At 37.8% G+C, this 20,618-nt stretch overlaps 1 protein-coding gene across 16 annotated transcripts in view; it reads left to right on the top strand.

Annotated features, from left to right (window-relative positions):
• The window catches only part of LOC143233807 (set1/Ash2 histone methyltransferase complex subunit ASH2-like), a 142,926-nt gene that overhangs the window by 67,327 nt on the left and 54,981 nt on the right, over nucleotides 1–20,618 (top strand). For all 16 annotated transcript variants that reach the window (XM_076470517.1, XM_076470513.1, XM_076470507.1 and 13 more), the window contains one exon: nucleotides 13,813–13,897. In XM_076470517.1, the coding sequence (XP_076326632.1) occupies nucleotides 13,813–13,897 (85 nt within the window). The remainder of the gene's footprint in view (nucleotides 1–13,812; nucleotides 13,898–20,618) is intronic.

Below are 20,618 nucleotides of genomic sequence, written 5' to 3'. Positions count from 1 at the left end.
TTTATGGTTCATTATGCCCTAGCCACTCTATATCCAAGAAAACATCTTTTTGATGCTGTTCACTTTTCTAATTTCTAGGATCGAGTTTCACAAATGGTTTGGATCAGTTTTTGGCCATAGTTTTCTTCCAATTAGAAGTGATGCTCTGTTTTCTGCACATACACACAACATTCTTCTACAATGAGTGAAGAGTATACCTGGTTTAGATATGGTGTGGTATCTCTCATCAGATCTTACAATTTTATGGAGTGCCCTTTGAATGCTTTTGAAAGATGATGCTTTTTTTCCCTCACACCGCTCCCTCCATCTATTCAATATAAGATTCTAACCATTTATGTGAGAGGATGTAACATACTATATTGGATATTATAATTTTCTTGTACCGAAAATGTATTTCTGATAGGTAGTTTACCTCTAACTTCCAACTTTTCTTCCTCACAGAAAAACCAATGCTTCCAATTTCTGCTGAAATACAAAGCAATAGTTAGATAGAATTGAATAGAGGGAGTCGTGTAATGAAAGTATGTCACACTTTTGTTGATGGAAGGTTGTTGCACAATGATTTGCATGAGAGATGCATTAGAACTGGGTAATTCAAATGGAGGAGAAAAGAAAAAAGACTTGTGACATGCCTAAGAAACGTTTGTACATGTAGAAGGTAGTACTGGACCATAATGTTGTTTATATATATGTGAGAGGGTGTATTAACTATAGGAAATACATCTGCTGTACTCAATGGTATTTTAAATTTGCTTGGTGATACTTATGACACTTTCTGCCTATGTGAGTGTGCTATCTATCCTGGTACTGTATATAAGCACCTCATTCAAATAATGTTATCACTTTTGCATGAAAAAGCATTGCTGATGTGTTTTCCAGTATTATGATTGTTTAGAGAATATTTTTTGTTACCTAGTCAATTTTCTTTATAAGGAGAAAAAGAAATTCTTGGTTCAAACTGTCAGTGATCTTATTTGCTTCTGTGATTTTCTTCTCCAGATCTCTGAGGCTGGAATTGAGGGCAATTCTCAACATTTTGAAGAAAATTTAGATTCAGTTTTTCCTGTGCTTTCTTTTACTATGTGTGCTTTTCAGTCCACCTTTTGTTACAATGGTGAGTTTGTGGACTTGCAGTGTTAGGTCCAGGGTTTGATTCCTCAGAATGGATGTAAAAGATGAGTCCAAAGCTGCTTTGCTGTAATGCAACAAATGCATTTGACAATTGTTTTTCCAGTTAATGGTAATCAACACATTTTTTAAATGACCAATAGAAAACTTTGGGATATGTTTTCCTTTAATTTGTTTTCTTCTGTTGGTTTGTCAAGAGTGTGATAGTGTGGGCTTTTTCCTGGTTGCTCATGAACCTTGATGACTGAAAGATCTGAGAGTGAATTTTTAGTTTTCTCTCCATTCGTGGATATTATGGTTAATGCTGGAAGGTTTACTTCTCAATTATGTGAAGGGACAGTTATGCCTTACCTGATATGTTGTCGTAATTTATCATTAGTGTACCATCTCTAGATGGAAGCATTTTCTGACTCTCAAATAATACACCCATTTTTCGAATTTTGAGGTTCAAGTTTGAAGTTTGTGGTGAACTTGAATAGAATAATGTTCCCTGATAGGACTGGGTAAGCCTACACTTCTATTAATCTAAAATCCTACATTTTGTTTTGCTTTTTGCTTCACTTTTATGATCACCAGCTCAGCTTCATTGATGGTGAGCCAGATCCCTTGTTAACATATACATTAGTTCAATTTTTTGTTTCCACCTTCATCACTTGTCATTGGAGTTTTCAATTTTATACGCTTCTACAGGAGGTAATATTTCTGCCCCTGTTTGTTGGTTCCAAGCTTCAGCATCAGCTCCTCAATACAATGGACCCAAAGTAGATTCAGTCTATATCCAAAGGTTCCAGTGCTCAATTAGATTACTGCCAGCAGTGGTGATGATTATTGCATGCTTTCAGGGCTTGTGGAGGCTTGGCCCCAAGAATTTCTGGTTGTGTAGTAACCTAACAAAAGATACAGAAGCATTTGCAGGTTCTTGAGTCAGAATTAGTCAATTAATTCACATCTTTCTCACAATTATCTACCCAACCAATAGAGCTTCTGTCTCCCACAAATCATTGGGATTTGGAACTTAGTTTATGGCTATCAGAGTTTGGATGGTTTGGGGCTAGTCAGAGAAATGTTCTAATTCTTCAGAGGTTTTATTCGAGTCAGTTGTTGAGACTATGATGACAGGAGATTGGTGTTTACCTCAGTGCCTGGATTTTCCAAGGTTCACAATTATTCATTCCTCAGTCTGATATTGCTATATACCATTAGTAATTCTCAATGTGAATTGAGATTTGTTACTGGGATTGTATGTCAAAGTTTTGTTGTACTTGGCTCCTATCTGCACAGTGCCACAGTAGTGGAATCCCACTACTGTTGTCATTTGTTATGTACAAGACTATGGTATTGCAGTTCTAGGTTTTTGCCATTGGATGCACATTGAGTTCTGCAGTGTTTTATCTCATCATCTCCATTCCATTGTTCTGTACAAATACCACTACATGGATGACTTGTTACTGATAACACCATCTCATCAGAATATCAAACCATGACATTCTGATTCTGCTTTCATAAATATTTAAAGCAGGCTTCATTTTCAGAACTGAGAACTCTATTCTTGCTCCAATTTCATCTATCATCAGGTTGAATTTTTTTTTTTTTCATCTTGTCTCAATCTGGCTTTGTTGTCTTCCATTCTGCTCAATGCTATCAAATAGGTCATCTATCTCTTACTCATCTCTTCTTCTCTAACTGCATTGATGGCTCTCTCTCTTCTAGAAATGTGTGCATCACTTTCATCCATTATGAGCACAAGAGATTCTTTTAGTGACCCCTTGATGTGGATTCCTGTATGTGGTGAGGGGACCTCCCAGGGAAGGTTCTGTTCTTTCTGGTTATTTCCTCTGGGATCTAAACATCCACCCACAAGTTTGCCATGCGTGGGAACCCGTGAAAAGGAGGAGAGGATCCTGGTGGTTGAGGGGTCCAACCCCAATACACCACTTTGGCCTTGAATTCCTGTAGATGGTCGGCCTTTGGGTTGTTCCCCTTGGGTCAATTGGCTGGTCCACTTGGGCTAGAGTCAACCAAGTACCAGTGTTGGAAGTTCTCAATTGGTGTTGTGGACATTGTGTCTGATGCTGGTGTTTGAGTATAGTGTCATGAAACTCTGGCATTGCTGCAATGTCCTTGCATGACATTGTAATGCATCCCTTCGTAGGGCTCCATGGTGGGTGGGGTCAGTGGGTACCGAAATTTTCTTTTTTTCCAATGGATCCTCCTACGAAAACCTTAAATAAAATAGTGAAAAAACAGTCAATAGGTAGATGACCACGTCTTGAAGACTCTGAGCAGCAATCTTCAACATCTCTAACACACGTACCTCACTTTCTTATATTACATTCTCTTTCAGAAACCTTTAGGACAAATGTCCCCCTTTTTTATTCAGAAGGGACTAGAGGGACTTGCTGGCTCTCCAAAGTCAGTAAAGAAGCTTCGATCTGGAGACATATTGGTTGAAACATCCACATCCCAACACAATGAATTCCTCTTGAATTCAAAGGCAATTGGGGAAGTACCTATTGAGGTTACCCCTGATGCTACCTTGAATTCATCACAAGGAGTTATTGTTGAGAAGGATTTGAAGAACGCCCCCAAGTCAGAGATTCTCGCTGATTTCTCCACTCAAGGAGTTTTTGCAGTGAGGCACATCTCCACTTGCAAAGATGAAGTTACACTGCCAACAAATATCCTTGTTTTGACATTTACATCACCATGTGCACCTGTCACCATCAAGGCAGGTTATCTAAATTGCAGGGTATGGCTGTACATTTCAAACCTTCTTAGATGTTTCCAATGTCAAAGGTTCGGCTACTCAAAGACGTGATGTTGTAGTTCTCTGACATATGCTTGTTGTGGTGGCAAGGACCATGATTCCTATGAGTGTGACACAGACCCACATTGTGTCAACTACAATGATTCTCACCCTTCTTACTTTCTTTCTTGCCCTAAATGGTTGGAGGAAAAAGAGGTGCAGCATTTGAAAATGACTTGTAACATAAGTTATCCTGAGGCTCGGCAATTGCTGTCCACCACTTCATCTCGGACATGTGCTGCTGCATTTTCTTCCACAACTACACTGGGAGTGCAGACAGATCTCTCTGTGCATCCAAGAGAATCGTTTTCAAAACAAGTGAAAAGCCTTTTGACCTCCATGGTTAAAAAGGTAGATAAATCAACTTCTACACCCATCTCTGTTCCTCCCATACATTCTAACAAACCCCAAGATCTACATTCTTTGGTTTCAGATACAGGCATTTCTTCAGATACATCTTTTTCTCCCACCCCAAGATGCAAAACAATCATTTGTTTGCATCCTCAGTCACTGGAATCCCCTTCCAACAACAAAGACCTGCCCAATTGACCCAGGGCAGGATCCATGGTGGTCGATAGACCTCCTCCTATTAAGGACAGTAAGGAAAAAAGACATAGTCATAAACAGAAGGGTTCTCCAATACTTTGCCTACCCATCATTAAAAATGGCCACCTTGATACAGTGGAACTGTCGAGGTTTACGTTCTAATCTGGATTACATCAAAACACTGATTGCTTCCTGTATGTCTTTCCTTACAAGAAACACATCTGAAACCTGCCAATGCAATCACCTTTTGGCAGTTTTCTCTGTACAGAAATGACAGGCTGTGTGATGGATGAGTACATGGAGGGGTGGCACTGTTGGTTGATCAGCATGTGCCCACCCTGTCTTTGTCACTCAACACCCTTGGAGGTCGTAGTCATCCGTGTTTTCTTGGGTCATACCATCACTGTTTGTTCTCTCTACCTGTCACCTGGAGAGACATATGATGAATCAGACCTAGATGCTCTTGTTGAACAGTTGCCGTCTCCCTTTTTAATCCTGGGAGACTTTAATGGACATCATCCCCTCTGGGGAAGTGCTGTTATTGATAGGAAGGGTCGCTCTGTAGAGCGTATGTTCTATGATCACAACCTTTCTCTTTTCAATACTGGTTCTTCTACTTATTTCCATGCACCTATTCAGTCCTTTACTGCAATTGATCTCTCTGTTTGCTCCCCCTCTTTTTTCTCCCATTTTTCATGGAGGGTTGACAATAATCCACTAGGCAGTGATCATTTTCCTATACTTTTGAGAGAGACTGGCCATGGTCAATGCCACCCTACCTGCATGCCCCAGTGGAAGCTGGATCAGGCAGACTAGTCCACATTCACTGATCTTGCAGAACTTGATCCTGCCATCGTCAGTCAGCCATCAATAGAGGACTGTGTGGCAGCAGTAACTGACAAGCAGCTGCTCAGTGTATTCCTAAAACCTTGACATGTTTTCTACGATGTCCTATCCGTGGTGGAATCCTGCCTGCCACATGGCACGGAAGGCTCAAAAACGGGCCTGGGATACTTTCCGTCGATATCTCACACTTTCAAACCGCATCGCTTTCCAATGGGCCTGTGCACATGCTAGGTGGGTAAGATGTCAAAGCCAGAAGGAATCTTGGATTAAGTTCAAAACTAGCACATCTTTTACCACCAGTTTCAAGGTCATATGGGACAGGGTTCGAAAGGTCAGTGGGCACTACAATTCTGTCCCCCTCTCGATCTAGCTCTCTGATGGCCAAGAGGTAGCTGTTGTCCGGAGCATCGCTGATACTCTAGGTGAATGCTTTTGTCGGGTATCTAGCACTTCTGCTTCTTCCTCCACCTTCTTGGCCATCAAGACTTGGGCAGAGAGTTCACCTCTTTCCTTTCAAACTGACTCTCTCTTTGACTATAATCTCACACTTTCAAACCTTTGTGAGACCTCCATATATATGGGTTATGTGGCCATTTACCCATATTTATTAAAAATCTTTTAATGCACAGGAGATTCCAAGTTCATGTGGGTTTGACACTTTCCTGTTCTTATCTACAGGAACTTGGGGTCCCTCAGGGCTGTGTTTTGAGTCTCACACTCTTCAGTATAAAGATAAATGCCATCACTGAACAACTACCTCTCGCTGTTGCAAACGGGCTCTATGTTGAGGGCTTTCACATCTCGTGTCAGTCGTCGAACATGAGATATATTGAGCGGCAACTACAAACTGCCCTCAATCGTGTACTGAAGTGAACCACGGCAAACGGCTTTAATTTTTCTCTCTCTCTCTGAAACTGTTTGCATGCACTTTTGCTACCAACGGGATATTCACCCTGATCCTGAACTCCGTATCGGTGAAGTTTCGCTGCCAGTGGTCTCTGAGACCAAGTTCTTGGGGCTTATCTTTGACCGTAAGCTGACCTTTATACCACACTTAAAGCAGCTACAGGTTAAATGCACAAGAGCACTGAACATCCTCCATGTCCTCTCTACCACCAGTTGGAGAACGGATCGATGTTCTATATTAAAGATATATTATGCTCTTATTCAATCGAAACTCGACTATGGATCAATTGTCTATGGCTCTGCCTGTTCCACGGCCTTAAAGATACTGGACCCTATTCATCATCAAGGACTTCGACTGTGCACTGGGGCTTTCTGCACCTCCCCAGTTCAAAGCTTATACGTAGAATCTCATGAACCTTCTCTGCACCTTTGCCGTTTGCAACTGTCTTTATTGTATTGTTCGAAACTTTGTTCCTTACCAAAGCATCCCACCTGGGGATGTGTTTTTTTCCTCAGTGGGCCATACTTTTTGAGAACAGATGATCTGCCATTGCTCCTTTTGGCCTTCATGTCCAGGTGCAATTCAATGATTTGGGTCTGTCATTGGATAACATTGCAGAATCCACTGGTCAGCCCATCCCACCCTGGCTTATTACAGTCCCCAAATGTAATCTTTCTTTAAGTCATCTGAGAAAGGCAGATACACCCGATTTGAATTACCATCTTTTATTGACTTAACATCTTTCGAACAATCTTTCCATTCCAATTTATGCGGATGGTTCCAAATTAGGTAACTCTGTGGGCTTTGCCTTGATGGTTGTGCTCAGAATCCCCTCTACAGCTTCTGTGTTCACTGCTGATCTGTACGCCATTTCTCTTGCCCTGGATTATATTGAAGCTAAGCAGTACTCCAACTGCACTATTTATATTGACTCGCTTAGTTCTCTACTGGCCCTGGAATTGCTTCATGTTGGCTCACACCCTGTTCTTGCTGATATTTAAAAACCTACTGGCCTATTTTTCATTAACATCTACTTTTATCCACTTTTTCTGGATACCAAGCTACGTTGGTATTTGCGGTAACGAGCTTGCAGACATGGCAGCTAAATCTATCTGCTCTGGCACTATCACCACTGTGCCTGTTCCGTACATGGACTATGGTCCTGTATTCAAGGCTCGGCTCCGTGCCAGATGGCAATCAACTTGGAGTGAGCAACGCAACAACAAGCTTTTCCAAATAAAACTTTATATTGGACTTTGCTCATCTAGCTTCAGTAAAGTTCAGAACGAGGAAGTTGTTTGAACTAGACTACGCATTGGTCACAGTTTTAACTCATCGTTTTCTTTTATTTGGAACTGATGCACCAGTGTGTAGTTTGTGTAACACTCAAATCACTGTAAACCACATTTTACTTTCTTACCATTGTTATGGCTCTCAACGACAGCACTATTTTAAACATGTTCTGTCCCAAGGTTTGTCCATAACATTAGACAGTGTTATTGGTGACGGCACACTGTCCACCTTGATAAAGTTTTTAGTTTTTTAATGGCCATTAATCTTCTTAATGTCATTTAGGTGTTTGATATTTATTCATTACACCTTTTTAATTGTGGTTCCCCTTTAAGAGTCTCAATCTCTCTAGTTTGCTTTGAAGTTGGAAAATGGCCATGACATTAAATAACTTGACACCAGGACTAGAAAGGCCAACTTCAGGTGACTAATACTGCTGTTTGAACTGTCCATTTGAACTATCAGTTAATCTTCCTGGCGAGTTATTATTACAATTTTGCTGTATGTCTTTTAACACTTTTATTACTTTACTTTTTGATACTGGCCATAATGACACATAACACGGAACCAGGACTGGAAAGGCCAACTTCAGGTGACTGAAGGTGGTTCTTGTACTTACCTGTTAGTCTTCCTGGCAGTTTATAATCATTACCATTATGCTACAGAAAGTCCTTTACAACTTCTATTACTGTAGTTTCTCTCTTAACATTGCAGACTGGATGTCAACATTGGTTTTATGCCATTTATGTTTTTTAATTGCTGTTTTGTTTTTACCTTCATTTCCTTTTATGAATTTTACTACATTTACTTTACTTTTACCTTTTTACCAGACATTTGCCAAATTATTATTACAATTTTGCTTCATGTCCTTTAAAACTTTTATCACTTTACCTTTTGATAATGGCTGTAATGACACATAACCCAGAACCAGGACTGGAAAGGACAACTTCATGTGACTGATGGTGGTTCTTGTACTTACCTGTTAGTCTTCCTGGCAGGTTATGATCATTACCATTATGCTACAGAAAGTCCTTTACATCTTCTCTTACTCTACTTACTCTCTTAACATTGTAGACTAGGTGTCAACATTGGTTTTATGCTTTTTCTGTTTTTCAATGCTGTTTTGTTTTACCTTCATTTCCTTTTATGAATTTTACCACATTTACTTTATTTTTACCTTTTAACCGGACGTTTGTCGCAGATAGCCTAGCCGCTTTGTGCCATAAAACACTAAATCAATCAATCAATCAACGTTTTAATGATCTTTTTGTTATAGACATCAATTCACTTGTTTCCTTTGTTGGGATCATTCTTTGATCTCCAGGACTTAAGTTAGGATACTACTATGATATTGAATCCTCTACCATCACCATGTCTGGAGTTCCATTTTTTTTTAGTGCATTGCTTCAGGGATTGGTTTAATATACCAACAGTCAGGAATTCCCGAGTGTAATCATTGAGGAGGTATTTAGTTCAGTGCTCATTGTTTTGAAACTTTGAACCTTTCTCAAGACCACTCTTCTCATTCTATTAGTTTGCCATGATCCAAATATGATGTCTCCTTTAGCATGTCAGTTGTCTCAATCCTAACAGGTTCTCCCAGTAAAATACAAGGTACTTTCCAAGATTCTCTTGGATTGGCTCTCATTTTTCAACTCTGATTGGAAGGTTGGTCTTTCATTGGATCACATACGTACTGCTTGTGGTACCTTTTGGAGTGCTGCTACATGTTGGTTTCTGCTGTTTTTTCACTTTCTCTTTGACCATCTGTGTTGAATCAGCACACACATATCCAGAAGCTTAAGCTTCATGCATAGGGACTCTGTGGTTTTTCTCATGATATTGGGGTTTAATGTCTAATGTTGCCTTGTATCTGTCTCAGTTTTTGCTTAGTCCCAAAATTAGCATTTCTCAGTGGAAATGATATTGCGTATTGGCAATGGTATATTGAGAGGAAGTTGAATCCACTTCAGAAGTGCCAACCATAAATCATTTTTTTTTATCTGGTTTTTTGGCAGAGATTATGCATCTTTAACAATCACCCAGTTTAAGGTGGCCTTGTCAACTACCAGTTGATTCTCTTGACTACATATTCTTTGAGTTGTCAATTCCCACCAGATTCCTCAATTCATTTTGTGGCCTTGGTCCCAAGTGACCATTCCATTTACATGTTCTTTCTCAACACTTGTTTGTGATTTGATTTTCATATGCCATGTATCCCTTTTACCTAAAGCTTTATTTGTCTTGGATGCTGATCTGCAAACATCACAGATTAGAGTGATTTCTATTTTTTCTACACAGACTGAATCTTCATTCTTTCTACGTCCTCAGACTGGTTCTTCATGCCTAAGACACTGTCAGACAGGAAATGGGGTGTATTCTTATGATCAATTCATTCTATCACTATTTCTTACTCCTGTGTCCATCAAGAGTTCAATCATGGTCATATTCAGTGAGGGCCTTGAATGTTTTGTCGCTTGCACTAATGCCCTTAAAAATGCTAGACAAAACCTTTTTATTCTGGGGTCTTTTTGAAAGAGAAGAGTTTTCTGTGAGTCATGTCTCATCAGAATTGTCACAATTCTCTATACTCTTAGTGTCATGGTGGAATTCCCGGCTTGCAGCCATTGTTCAGATTGGTATGTGGACTTCCTTGAATACTTTTATTTCATTATTTGCATGATTTGGCAGTCTCTTTGAGGATTCTTGTCTACTCCCTTTAGCTATCTTAACTATTTCTGCTAGATTATACAGAGGGATGAGTATTTTCATTGCTACCTTTTATGGTACTTCACCTTGTTTTTTACAGGATCCCACCCTGTGACAAGTGTTGTCCAGGCAGGTGTGTTCTTATAAAACTAATTCTGTACTAGCAACCATTAATTCAATCTACTTTGTACAGGTTGCAACATATTCTATAGTCATAAGGTGTTCTATAAGACCACTTGGAGGCTGACTAGGTGGTATTACTGTACTGTGTTGGACTGCCACTAATGAACTATTGAAAGTATAACATAAGGGGATCTTGCCTGTCCTTGCTAATTTTGATTGAATAAATTGGGGTCAGTTTGCTTTGAAAAATTTTGGAAACTTGATTAACCTATTGCACTGTTTTTTAGAACTCCCCCAGTGCACCACCCCATTTTCTACTGGTGGAGCGAGAGAGTCCTTATCACAGCCAGATTTTAGTGTTTGGTGTGGTGGATATAAGATTTTCCTCCAGAGTGTTAGGGTGAATTTTTCCATTTCTGGAGAAGAGAACAAAATTAGAGACCCTTCTATCAGTATTCCTTAATGTGTTTTTTCCAGATGTCATTAGAACTGGCACCAGCATATTTGGGAGCCTATATGTAATAGTGGTTCAGATTTGATGCTTGGCTGTCTTGTTGGTTGGCCATTCCTTTCGTCAGTGTTGGTTCAGTATATAGTTCATGCAAAGAGTGTCCACTGTCTCTTTTTAATTCCAAACTCATAGTGGTTCCATATTGTGTCCTTTGATGAGCACAGTTGTTTCACATCCATCCCCATAATTTGATAATCATCGTTCATGGAAGAAGATTCGCTGTCTCCTTGTATTTCTAAACTCATAGTAGTTCCATCTTGGGTTTTTGGTTGAGCACAGTTGTTCCACATACATCCCATAATTTGATAATTCTGGAGGCATATCGAATATATTCTTTACAGACAGGATGCATTCACTTTCATTTGTTTGAGTAAGGCATACACAATTTGTGTCATTCCAAGCCTGTGGTGTGCTTTTGAGTTTGTCCACTTCAGTGTTGCTTGCTTTCTCATTGTGATTCCATTGGCTTGAAGTGTGTCACTCTATGGGTACAAATTGTAACGTACACTCATAAGTATATATATTATATACACAACATTTATTTTGATTGTTAATACAGTGAGAATGATTGGACATAAATCTCAATAAGTATGCTATGAAATTCAGCTTAGACGAAATCAGCTGCTTTTAATAAAATTTCTAAAAGCTTAATTTTAAGTCCCATAATATAGCTAAGTTTTGTTTGACTTTGTGTTGTAAATTTTATTGTAGATTACCAAGCTTTCTCAGAAAACCAAGAGATTGCAGAAGAAATGCTTGTAAATAAATGCAAAGAATATGAATTTGTTTAAAATTTAAGAAATGACACTAAGACACCTTATTATTTCTTTTTAAATAAGTTATGCTTTTCATCAACTTTAATTTGGATTTACTTTTTGAACAGCCTTTTTAAGTTTTTTGCACTGCTTAGCATCAGTTATAAAAATAAGAACACTCACTGAGTCCTTTGTTTTCTGTTTCAATTTAGTATATTGTCAAATGTTCTGTTGTAGGTATTTCATCACCCAACTGAATAACTTCAAACAGGTCAGATTGGAGTTTGATAATGAATTTGACCAAATGAAAGTTTAGATACTGTATTTGATTATTTGTAGGAGAAATATTAATTTGTTTAATGAAATCTAATCAAACAGGAACTTTGTTTATTTGTTAAAAGTAAAATAAGTTATTCCCACTTAATTTTCTTTAAACTTTTTGTTCTTTCATGTCTTGCTCTCTGATATTTTGATTTGTTTTTGTGAATTTTATTGTTGTGGCTCATCATATATTTATTTATTTTTGTACAAGATAATTAAATACTATTTTAAGGTGGAACAAGTAAAGAGGCTTGCTTCAAATTCACCTGTTAACAGTTTACTTAACATGATTAAAAATTAACCAAAAATAATTACCATCTTTAAAAAATACCAGCTTACAGTATTAAGAAACAAGAAAAACTAAGGCTTGCTAATATGATAGCATAATAAATTTTGCAGAATTACATTATGCTTAGCTATATTGTTTTCTAAGGTGTAAATGTTAATTATGTGGGAAATTATTCACTCATAGTGAATCAAATGTAGCAATAATTAGTACTATTGTTTGCAGTGTAAAGCCAATGACCCTGAGTTCTACTTATAAATAAACTCAGATAGTGGACGAATTGTTAGTGTTTTATTTAACAAAAAAGTATCTTACTGTTTTGTAGGAAATCTAAAACAATGTGTTTTTTGGGTGTAAACTGCATTAATTACAGAGTGTAGATATGTTGTAGTAGTATCTTTATTCAGACACTCATAAAAATTGTAATGAAATTATGTATGAAATTCAATCATCATCTAAATAGTGAATTCTTCAAATACTGCTAGAAGTTTATACTTTATTTTAAAGTTATTTCTTTAATATCATTCATCATAATTTATATATTAGAATTTATTTATTTAAGCCTATCTTAAGTCTCTGAGGCTAGATAAGAAATTATTGAGCATAATGAGAGTATCCACATGATGACTAATTTCATTCTAATCACTATAAGCTTTAGTGTTCTTGTATACTGATTATGACTAAATACTTCCCATCAGTTTGTTATGTAGAATAAGCTTCATTAATTTTTTAAGTTTAGGTTTGATCTATATAGTTAAATAACATATTAATTTATGTTATAATCATGCTATGTTGCAAAACAATGTTCTTTTATAAGTACAGTAAAACCTGTCTAAGGCAGAATTGCATGGGACTGGGTAAAATTTCTGGCTTAGACAGTGAACATGCATTTCCTTAATTATATATAATTTTTTGGGCAGAACATTATACTTGCTTGACTTAAGGGAAGTAAGACGTTTGTGAATAAAGTTATTATACTGTTTATGCTATATTTATTAGAATAAGAACAAAAATAGACATTCAAAATATACATAAGTACACAAAATCTCAATCAAATTTATTTGAAGAAAGTGTCCAGTTTCAACTGTTTCATTTTTTAATGGGCTTTCTCATGCAGTTAAAAGAGAATGCCAATTCTAAGGTCTTTTCATGAAGTTCAATTTCCCCTTTATTTTTGCATACAGTTTGATAGCATTAATATAACTTAACACTTGTGATGAAGTAGGAATTTCTATTTCCTCACTATCATTTCCACAGTTCGCGGCAGTTTCTTCTAGCTTTAAGCGAATTAAGACCTTTTTTATAAAAGGCCTGGTTATCTGTTTTTCACCGTAGCGACCGTTTCATCAGTGGATGATTCCTGACCATCTTGGAAGCATTTTATCCACTAAGAAATGACTTGTTCATGGGGTAGATTGCTATTTTTACTTTGTACACACCTCAGTGAAGTTTCTGGCTTATACAGGTTTTACTGTATTAAAGTATACATTGATTTAAAAATGCTAAAGTTTTGTATGGAGGTATTAGAAACTGATCCATATTTTTATCTTCATCATTAGAACTTTATTTATTTTTGTATTGTAGAACATAAAAAAGATTGCTCCTTGTTATGAAACTCCCATGAAACCTGGACAATCAAAAAATATGGACCTTTTATCCTCACAGAATGGTAAAAAGCTTTTAATAGTTAATTGAAAATTTTGTGTGCATTTATTTATAAGTAATCTGTTTAACAATGTGTATTCCAGTTAATCTTAACAGTATAATGGTATATGTGTGTTAAATTTTCAATTAACTTGATAAACAGTAATATTTCACCCAAAAGGCTAATAAGATTTTTAATTTTTACTGGAATTGAATTTCTATTTTTGTGAAGAAAAGTAAGGAAAGTGCTTGGAGACATAACATGCTTGTAAGGATAAATTTTAAGCTTTCTGTTATGTATTTTTCATAACATTAATATTATCTGCTTGATAAATGTGTGTTATGCTCATTATTTTACAGTTTACTGTTTATATTCGACATGATCCAAAAGTAGATATACAGTTGATAATTGATAATTTATTTCATGGCACTTTACACATGACATGGAATTATGAGAAAGTAGATCCCAACTTATTCCTGCAGGTGTTCAACTAGAAACCTATTGCTGTTTATGCAATCCTGGAGTCTCGAAAAAAACCCACTTGTAGAGAAATATATATGCAAAAACGGCTCGTTTGGGTTGGGAAAATATTTTACATAGAAGAGTGAAGAACGTTTCGACCTTCTTTGGTCATCGTCAGGTTCAGTTTCTTTGTTGTTCGATCTTCTATGTAAAATATTTTCCCAACCCAAACAAGCTGTTTTTGCATATATAATCCTGGAGTCTGCCTGTCCATTAAATTCTGTAAATTCAGCTGTAGTTTATCTTTTCATTTCATCAAAATTCTGCAAGTTCCTACTGTATGCTTTGTCCTTTAACAGTCCTCTGAAGAAAAAGTACATGTGCAACTGTATATCAGTATTTGATCCACTCTCTTACTATATATATATAATGAAATAAATAACATCAATAACCATTATTTATTAATAGGTGATTAAAATCAGCACTATACAAATGTGGTAGGAATGTATCTCAGAATGGCTGGTATGGATATTAACACTTTTACTGTTAAGCAGAGAACAAAGTTTTGGCCATCGTAAGTCATCTTCAGATTAACAAAGATGTTAAGGTTATCAGCATGCCTTATCTGCAAGGGGAAGCAGATCAGTTTGCAATGAAGCAGACTGTCAATTTTCAAACTCTCACTTTTGTGGTCTGTTTTACTGGTTTAGGGTGCACTCCCTAATTTTCAAGTGTATTTAACTCATGCCCAGTTTTCATGCCTTCATCTTACCCTTACTTCCCTTTTGTAGTATTTATTTGTCATACATCCATTTTCAGAGGTTCTATGCTGAAATACTGTGGGCTTTTCAAGGGACAGCTTCTTACTTATTAATTCCATATTGGTTTTATCATTCTCAGCTCTCTCATTTACACACATGATTTCTCTATTGTTGGAATCTACTTGGTTGAGATGTGGCCTTGCCACAGGTTCTTTTGTCACCTACTTATCTTAGGGTAAGCTTTTTTTCTTAGGTGGTGTTTTACCATATCTCTGACACTTTGAATTTGCACATGGAATCCATGCATCAACTCTGTTTCTTTCTTCTTTGGTAGCTCATTTGTTGTAGTCAGAATCAAGACAAGCCCTAGTTCATGTTTCCTGTCCTCGTCCTTCTCAGTCTTTACCTGTTCCTTCTTTTAAGGGATCCATATTTTGTTTTCTTCAACATAGATTGGCACAACACTAACAGTATCAGTGAGAGCTTGATTGCTCAATTTTATTTTCTTTAGTAATATTTCATCACAGGTCATTGGGTTGTTTGGGTTCTCTCAAAGGGACTTGTCCTACAGTTTCTTTCCCTTCCTTCTCCTTTGTCACAGATACCCATTCCCTTTACCTTGGGATGCCATTACCAGCCAGCATTTGTTAGAGGCAATTCTAGACTTTGTCATAACATACCTTCAAACTTGTAAATTTTTGTTTTCCGGTTTTATATTTTGGGCAGTTTGCTATTCCCAAGAAAACCCATGGCAGGTGGCCTGGCGTAGACTTGTCCCACCTTTATCTCTCTTGTTTTACCGTGAAATCATTTCTAACTTTCAGTTGGGCCTTTTATCCAAGTTTATGGATGATCAAGATAGATGTTATATCTGTTGGTGGTAGTTCAAGACCTTCTGTCTCAACAGGTCATTGAATCTGTGATTCATATTTTTTCCAGCTTTTATTTCAAGCTGTTTATTGTCCCCAAGAAAACCAGAGACTGGTGGCCTGGAATAAATTTGTCCCACTCAATCAGTTTATCGATTTTCCTTATTTTACCATAGAATCATTTCTCACCCTCTGGTGAGTTTTTCTCCAGATTTATGGATGACTAAGATGGATGTTACAACTGCTTACATATATTAATTTCTGAGCAGACATCATCAGATCTTTGGTTTGCTCATTGTGAAGTAACTTATCAGTTTTGTGCACTGCCCTTCAGGCTTTTTTGGCACCATATGTTTTTAAATTGGGTGTTTTGAGCTTTTGCTTATCTTCATATTCTCACAGTATGTTTTCCTTATTGTATGGATGACCGGCTACTGTTAGCTTGTTCTGGACAGGAGTCTGCATGTCATGCTCATCAGCTGCTCCTGGAGGTGACTCAGTTAGGCTGCTAATCAAATTGGAGAAGTCACTTTTTTATTCTACCTGATATTTTATCCATTTGGGTGTGTTTCTCAACACCCACCACAGTTGGCCCCAATCTCTCATCCTTTTTAATGTAACTTACTGCTCCCTCTGTTACAGCTTGACAGGTTCTATCACTTTTTGGGATGTGGTGTTCTGTTGCTATACTTATCCACTTTGATCATGCTTATATGAGATCTGTTTATTAGGCTTTTTACAACCAGTGGAATTTTGCATGGGATCCTTTGCAGGTCTCCACCCAAGGAGTTTCTGCAGTGAGGTATATCTTCACTTGCAAAGATGCAATTATAATGCCAACCAATGTTCTCATTTTAACATTTACATCACCATGTTCACCTGCCACCATTAAAGCATGTTATCTTAATTATAAGGTACATTCATATATTCCAAATCCTCTCAGATGTTTCCAGTGTCAACGGTTTGGTCACTTGAAGACATCATGTCATAGTTCCTTGACATGTGTTCATTGTGATGGCAAGGACCATGATGTCTATGAGTGTGAAATGGACCCTCATTACATCAATTGCAATGGCTTTCATTGATCCTACTTTCATTCTTGCCCTACGTGGTTGGAAGAAAAAGAGGTGCAGTGTTTGAAGATGATTCAAAACATTACTTACTCTGAGACTTGAAAGTTGCTGTCCACCACATCATCTCAGACGTATGCTGCTGCACTTCATTCCACTACTACAATGGGAGTGCAGACAGATCTCTCTGTGCCTCCAACAGAATCATTCTCAAACTATATGAAAAGTCTTTTAACCTCCATGGTTAAAACAGTTGATGAATCAAAGTAAACACTCATTTTTGTCTCTTACGTTCATTCCAGCCAACCTCAAAATCCACTTCCTTTGGTTCCGGGTATGAGCATTTCTTTGGGTACATCTTTTCCCACAATAAGATGCAAAACAATCTTTCGTTTACATCCTCAATCGCTGGAATCTTCCAACAACAATGACCTACCCAGTTGACTCACTACAGAATTCGTGGAGTTTGACAGACCTTCCATGAATAAATAAAATAAAGAAAAAATATGTGGTTAGAAACAGAAGGGTTCACCACCCAATTTGCTTACACTTAAATAAAAATGGTCACCTTGATACAATGGAAATGTTGAGGTTTACATTTTAAACTGGATAACATCAAACCACTGATTGCTTTCTACCATCCCATATATCTTTCTTTAGAGAAATCATTTCTGAAATCTGCCAATACAGTCACATATTGACAGTTTTCTTTGTCCAGAAATGACAGGCTGTATAATGAAGAGGTGGCACTGTTGGTTGATCAGCATGTGGCCACCCTGTCATTGCTACTCGACACATCCTTGTAGGCTATAGCCATCTGTGTTTCCTTTGGTCATATCATCACTGTTTGTTCTCTCTACCTGTCTCCTGATGCTCTTGTTGAACAGTTGCTGTCTCCCTTTCAATCCTGGGACACTTTAATGGACATAATCCCCTCTGTAGAGGTATTGATATTGATGGGAGGGGTTGCTGCATAAAGTGTATACTCTCAGATCACAACCTTTCTCATTTGAATACTGGTTCTTACACTTATTTTCATGATCCTTGTCAGTCCTTTACTGCTATTGATCTCTTAATTTGTGCCCCTTTACTATTCTTCCTCTTTTCATGGAGGGTTGAACAATAACTCACAAGGCAGTGATCATTTTCAGAGAGATGGGCCCCTGTGGAATCTGTATCAAGCAAACTGGCCCTCTTTCACTGCTCTCCCAGAACTTCATCCTGCCATTGTCTCTAAGCCATCAATAGATGACTGTGTGGCAGCAGTAACTGACTGTATTATTCAGGTAGCTGCGCAATATATTCTTAAAACCTCTACACGTTTTCCACAATATCCTCATCTAGGGCACGGAAGGGAAGGCTCAAAAATGTGCCTGGGATACTTTTCATAGGTATCCAACACTCTCAAACTACATCCCTTTCCAGCAGGTCCATGCACATGGTTGGTGAGTAAGATGTCAAAGCCAGAAGGAATCCTGGATAACATTCACAACCAGCATCTCTTCTTCCACCAGTTTCAAAGTCGTGAGACAAGATTTGAAAGGTCAATGGGTTATATAATTCTGTCTCCCTTTTGATCTTGCTCTTTAATGCCCAGGAAGTAGCAGATACCCAGAGCATCGCTGATATTCTAGGTGAAAGCTTTTGCTGGGTATCTAGCACTTCTGCTTCATTCTCCACCTTATTAGCTATCAAGACTTGGGCAGAGTGATCACCTTTTTTTTTTGTCGGGCTGATTGTCTCTTATGACTATAATCTCCACTTTACACTGGTGGAACACAATCTGGCTCCTCATAATTTGGACCTGATGATATAGACTATGAAATGCTGCACCATCTATTTGCTGTTTTTCTTGCTATTCTTTTTATTGTTTTTAACTGGATGTGATAGGAGAATGTTTTTCTTGATGGATGGTGCCAAGTTATTGCCCTACCTTTCTTTAAGCCTGGGAAAGGATCCCAAGATTCCTTCAAACTACTATTTAATTGCTTTGATGAACTGTCTATGTAAGAGCTAAGAGAGGATAGTTAAATGCTCGTGTTGTTTGGTTCCTGGAATCAAACAACCTCTTCTTGCCCACCCATTGTGGGTCCTGATGACAATGCTTCACAAAGGACCACCTGATTTGATTTGAAATGTCAACCAGAGAAGTTTTTCTCAAATGACAAATCTTGTATCAATATTCTTTGACCTTGTGAAGGCTTATGATACCACATGGAGGTATGGCATTTTGCAAAACCTCCATTTATATGGATTACGTAGTAATTTGCCCAATTTTATTAAAAATTTTTTAATGATCAGGTGATTCCAAGTTCATGTGGGTTCAATACTTTCCTGTTCTTTTTTACATGAACTTGGAGTCCCTCAGGGCTGTGTTTTGAGTGTCACACTTTCTAGTATAAAGATTAATGCCATCACAGAACAACTCCCACTTATTGTTGCAAATGGGCTCTATGTCGACAACTTTTCCATCTCTTGTCAGTCGTCTTACGTGAGGTATATTGAGTGGCAGCTACAGACTGCCTTCAATCGTTTACTGAACTGGAACACAGTAAACGATTTTAACTTCTTTCTCTTTACAACCTTTTGCATGCACTTTTGCTGCCAAAAGGTATTCATTCTGATCTTTAACTCCATATCAGTGAAGCTGTGCTACATGTGGTCCCTGAGACAAAGTTTTTGGAGGTTGTGTTTGACCACAAGCTGGCCTTTATACCATACATGAAGCAGCTATGAGTCAAATGTACAAGAGCACTGAAAATCCTCTATATCTTCTCTTTCACCAGTTGGAGAGTGGATTGATGCTCTATGCTAAAGATATATTGTGCTCTTATACAATCAAAACTAGACTATGGTCATTGGTCTGCGGCTCTGCCAGGATCTCAGCCTTGAAGATGCTGGACCCCATTCATCATCAGTGACTTTGGCTCTGCATGGGGGCTTTCTGCACTTCCCCAGTCCAGAGTGTATACACGAACCTCCTCTACACCTTAGCTGTTTGCAACAGTCTTTACTGTATGCTTTGAAACTTCATTCCTTACCACAGCATCCAATCTTTGGTTGTGTTTTCCTTCCCCAGTGGGTCATGCTTTTTGAGAACAGATGATCTGTCATTGCTCCTTTTGGCTTTCGTATCTAAATGCAGTTGGATGAATTGGGTATGTCCATGGAAAACATTGCTGTATCCACTGGTCAGCTTATTCAACCATGGCTTATTACAGTCCTCCAATGTGACCTATCTTTAAGTCACCTGAGAAAAGCCTATACTCCCAATAGGAAGTATTGTCTGTTTTTTTTAGAATATTTTGTAAACCATCATTCCATTACTATTGATATGGATGGTTCAAAATCACTTGGCTATGTGGGCTCTGCCTTGGTTTGTTGTGGTTCGATGGTTGTGCACAGAATCCCCTCTATCGTTTCTATGTTCACTGTTGAACTATATGCCATTTCTCTTGCCCTGGATCACATAGAAGTTAAGCAGTAGTCAAGTTGCACTATTTATACTGACTTGCTTAATTCTCTACTGGCCCTGGAATCACATCATGCTAGTTCTCACCCTGTTCTTACTGATATTCAAAAC

This window comes from Tachypleus tridentatus, chromosome 12 (genome assembly GCF_004210375.1).
Source record: "Tachypleus tridentatus isolate NWPU-2018 chromosome 12, ASM421037v1, whole genome shotgun sequence".
NCBI lineage: Eukaryota > Metazoa > Arthropoda > Merostomata > Xiphosura > Limulidae > Tachypleus > Tachypleus tridentatus.
Note: the sequence above shows the minus strand (reverse complement) of the source record. Positions and strands in the feature narration are given on the sequence as shown.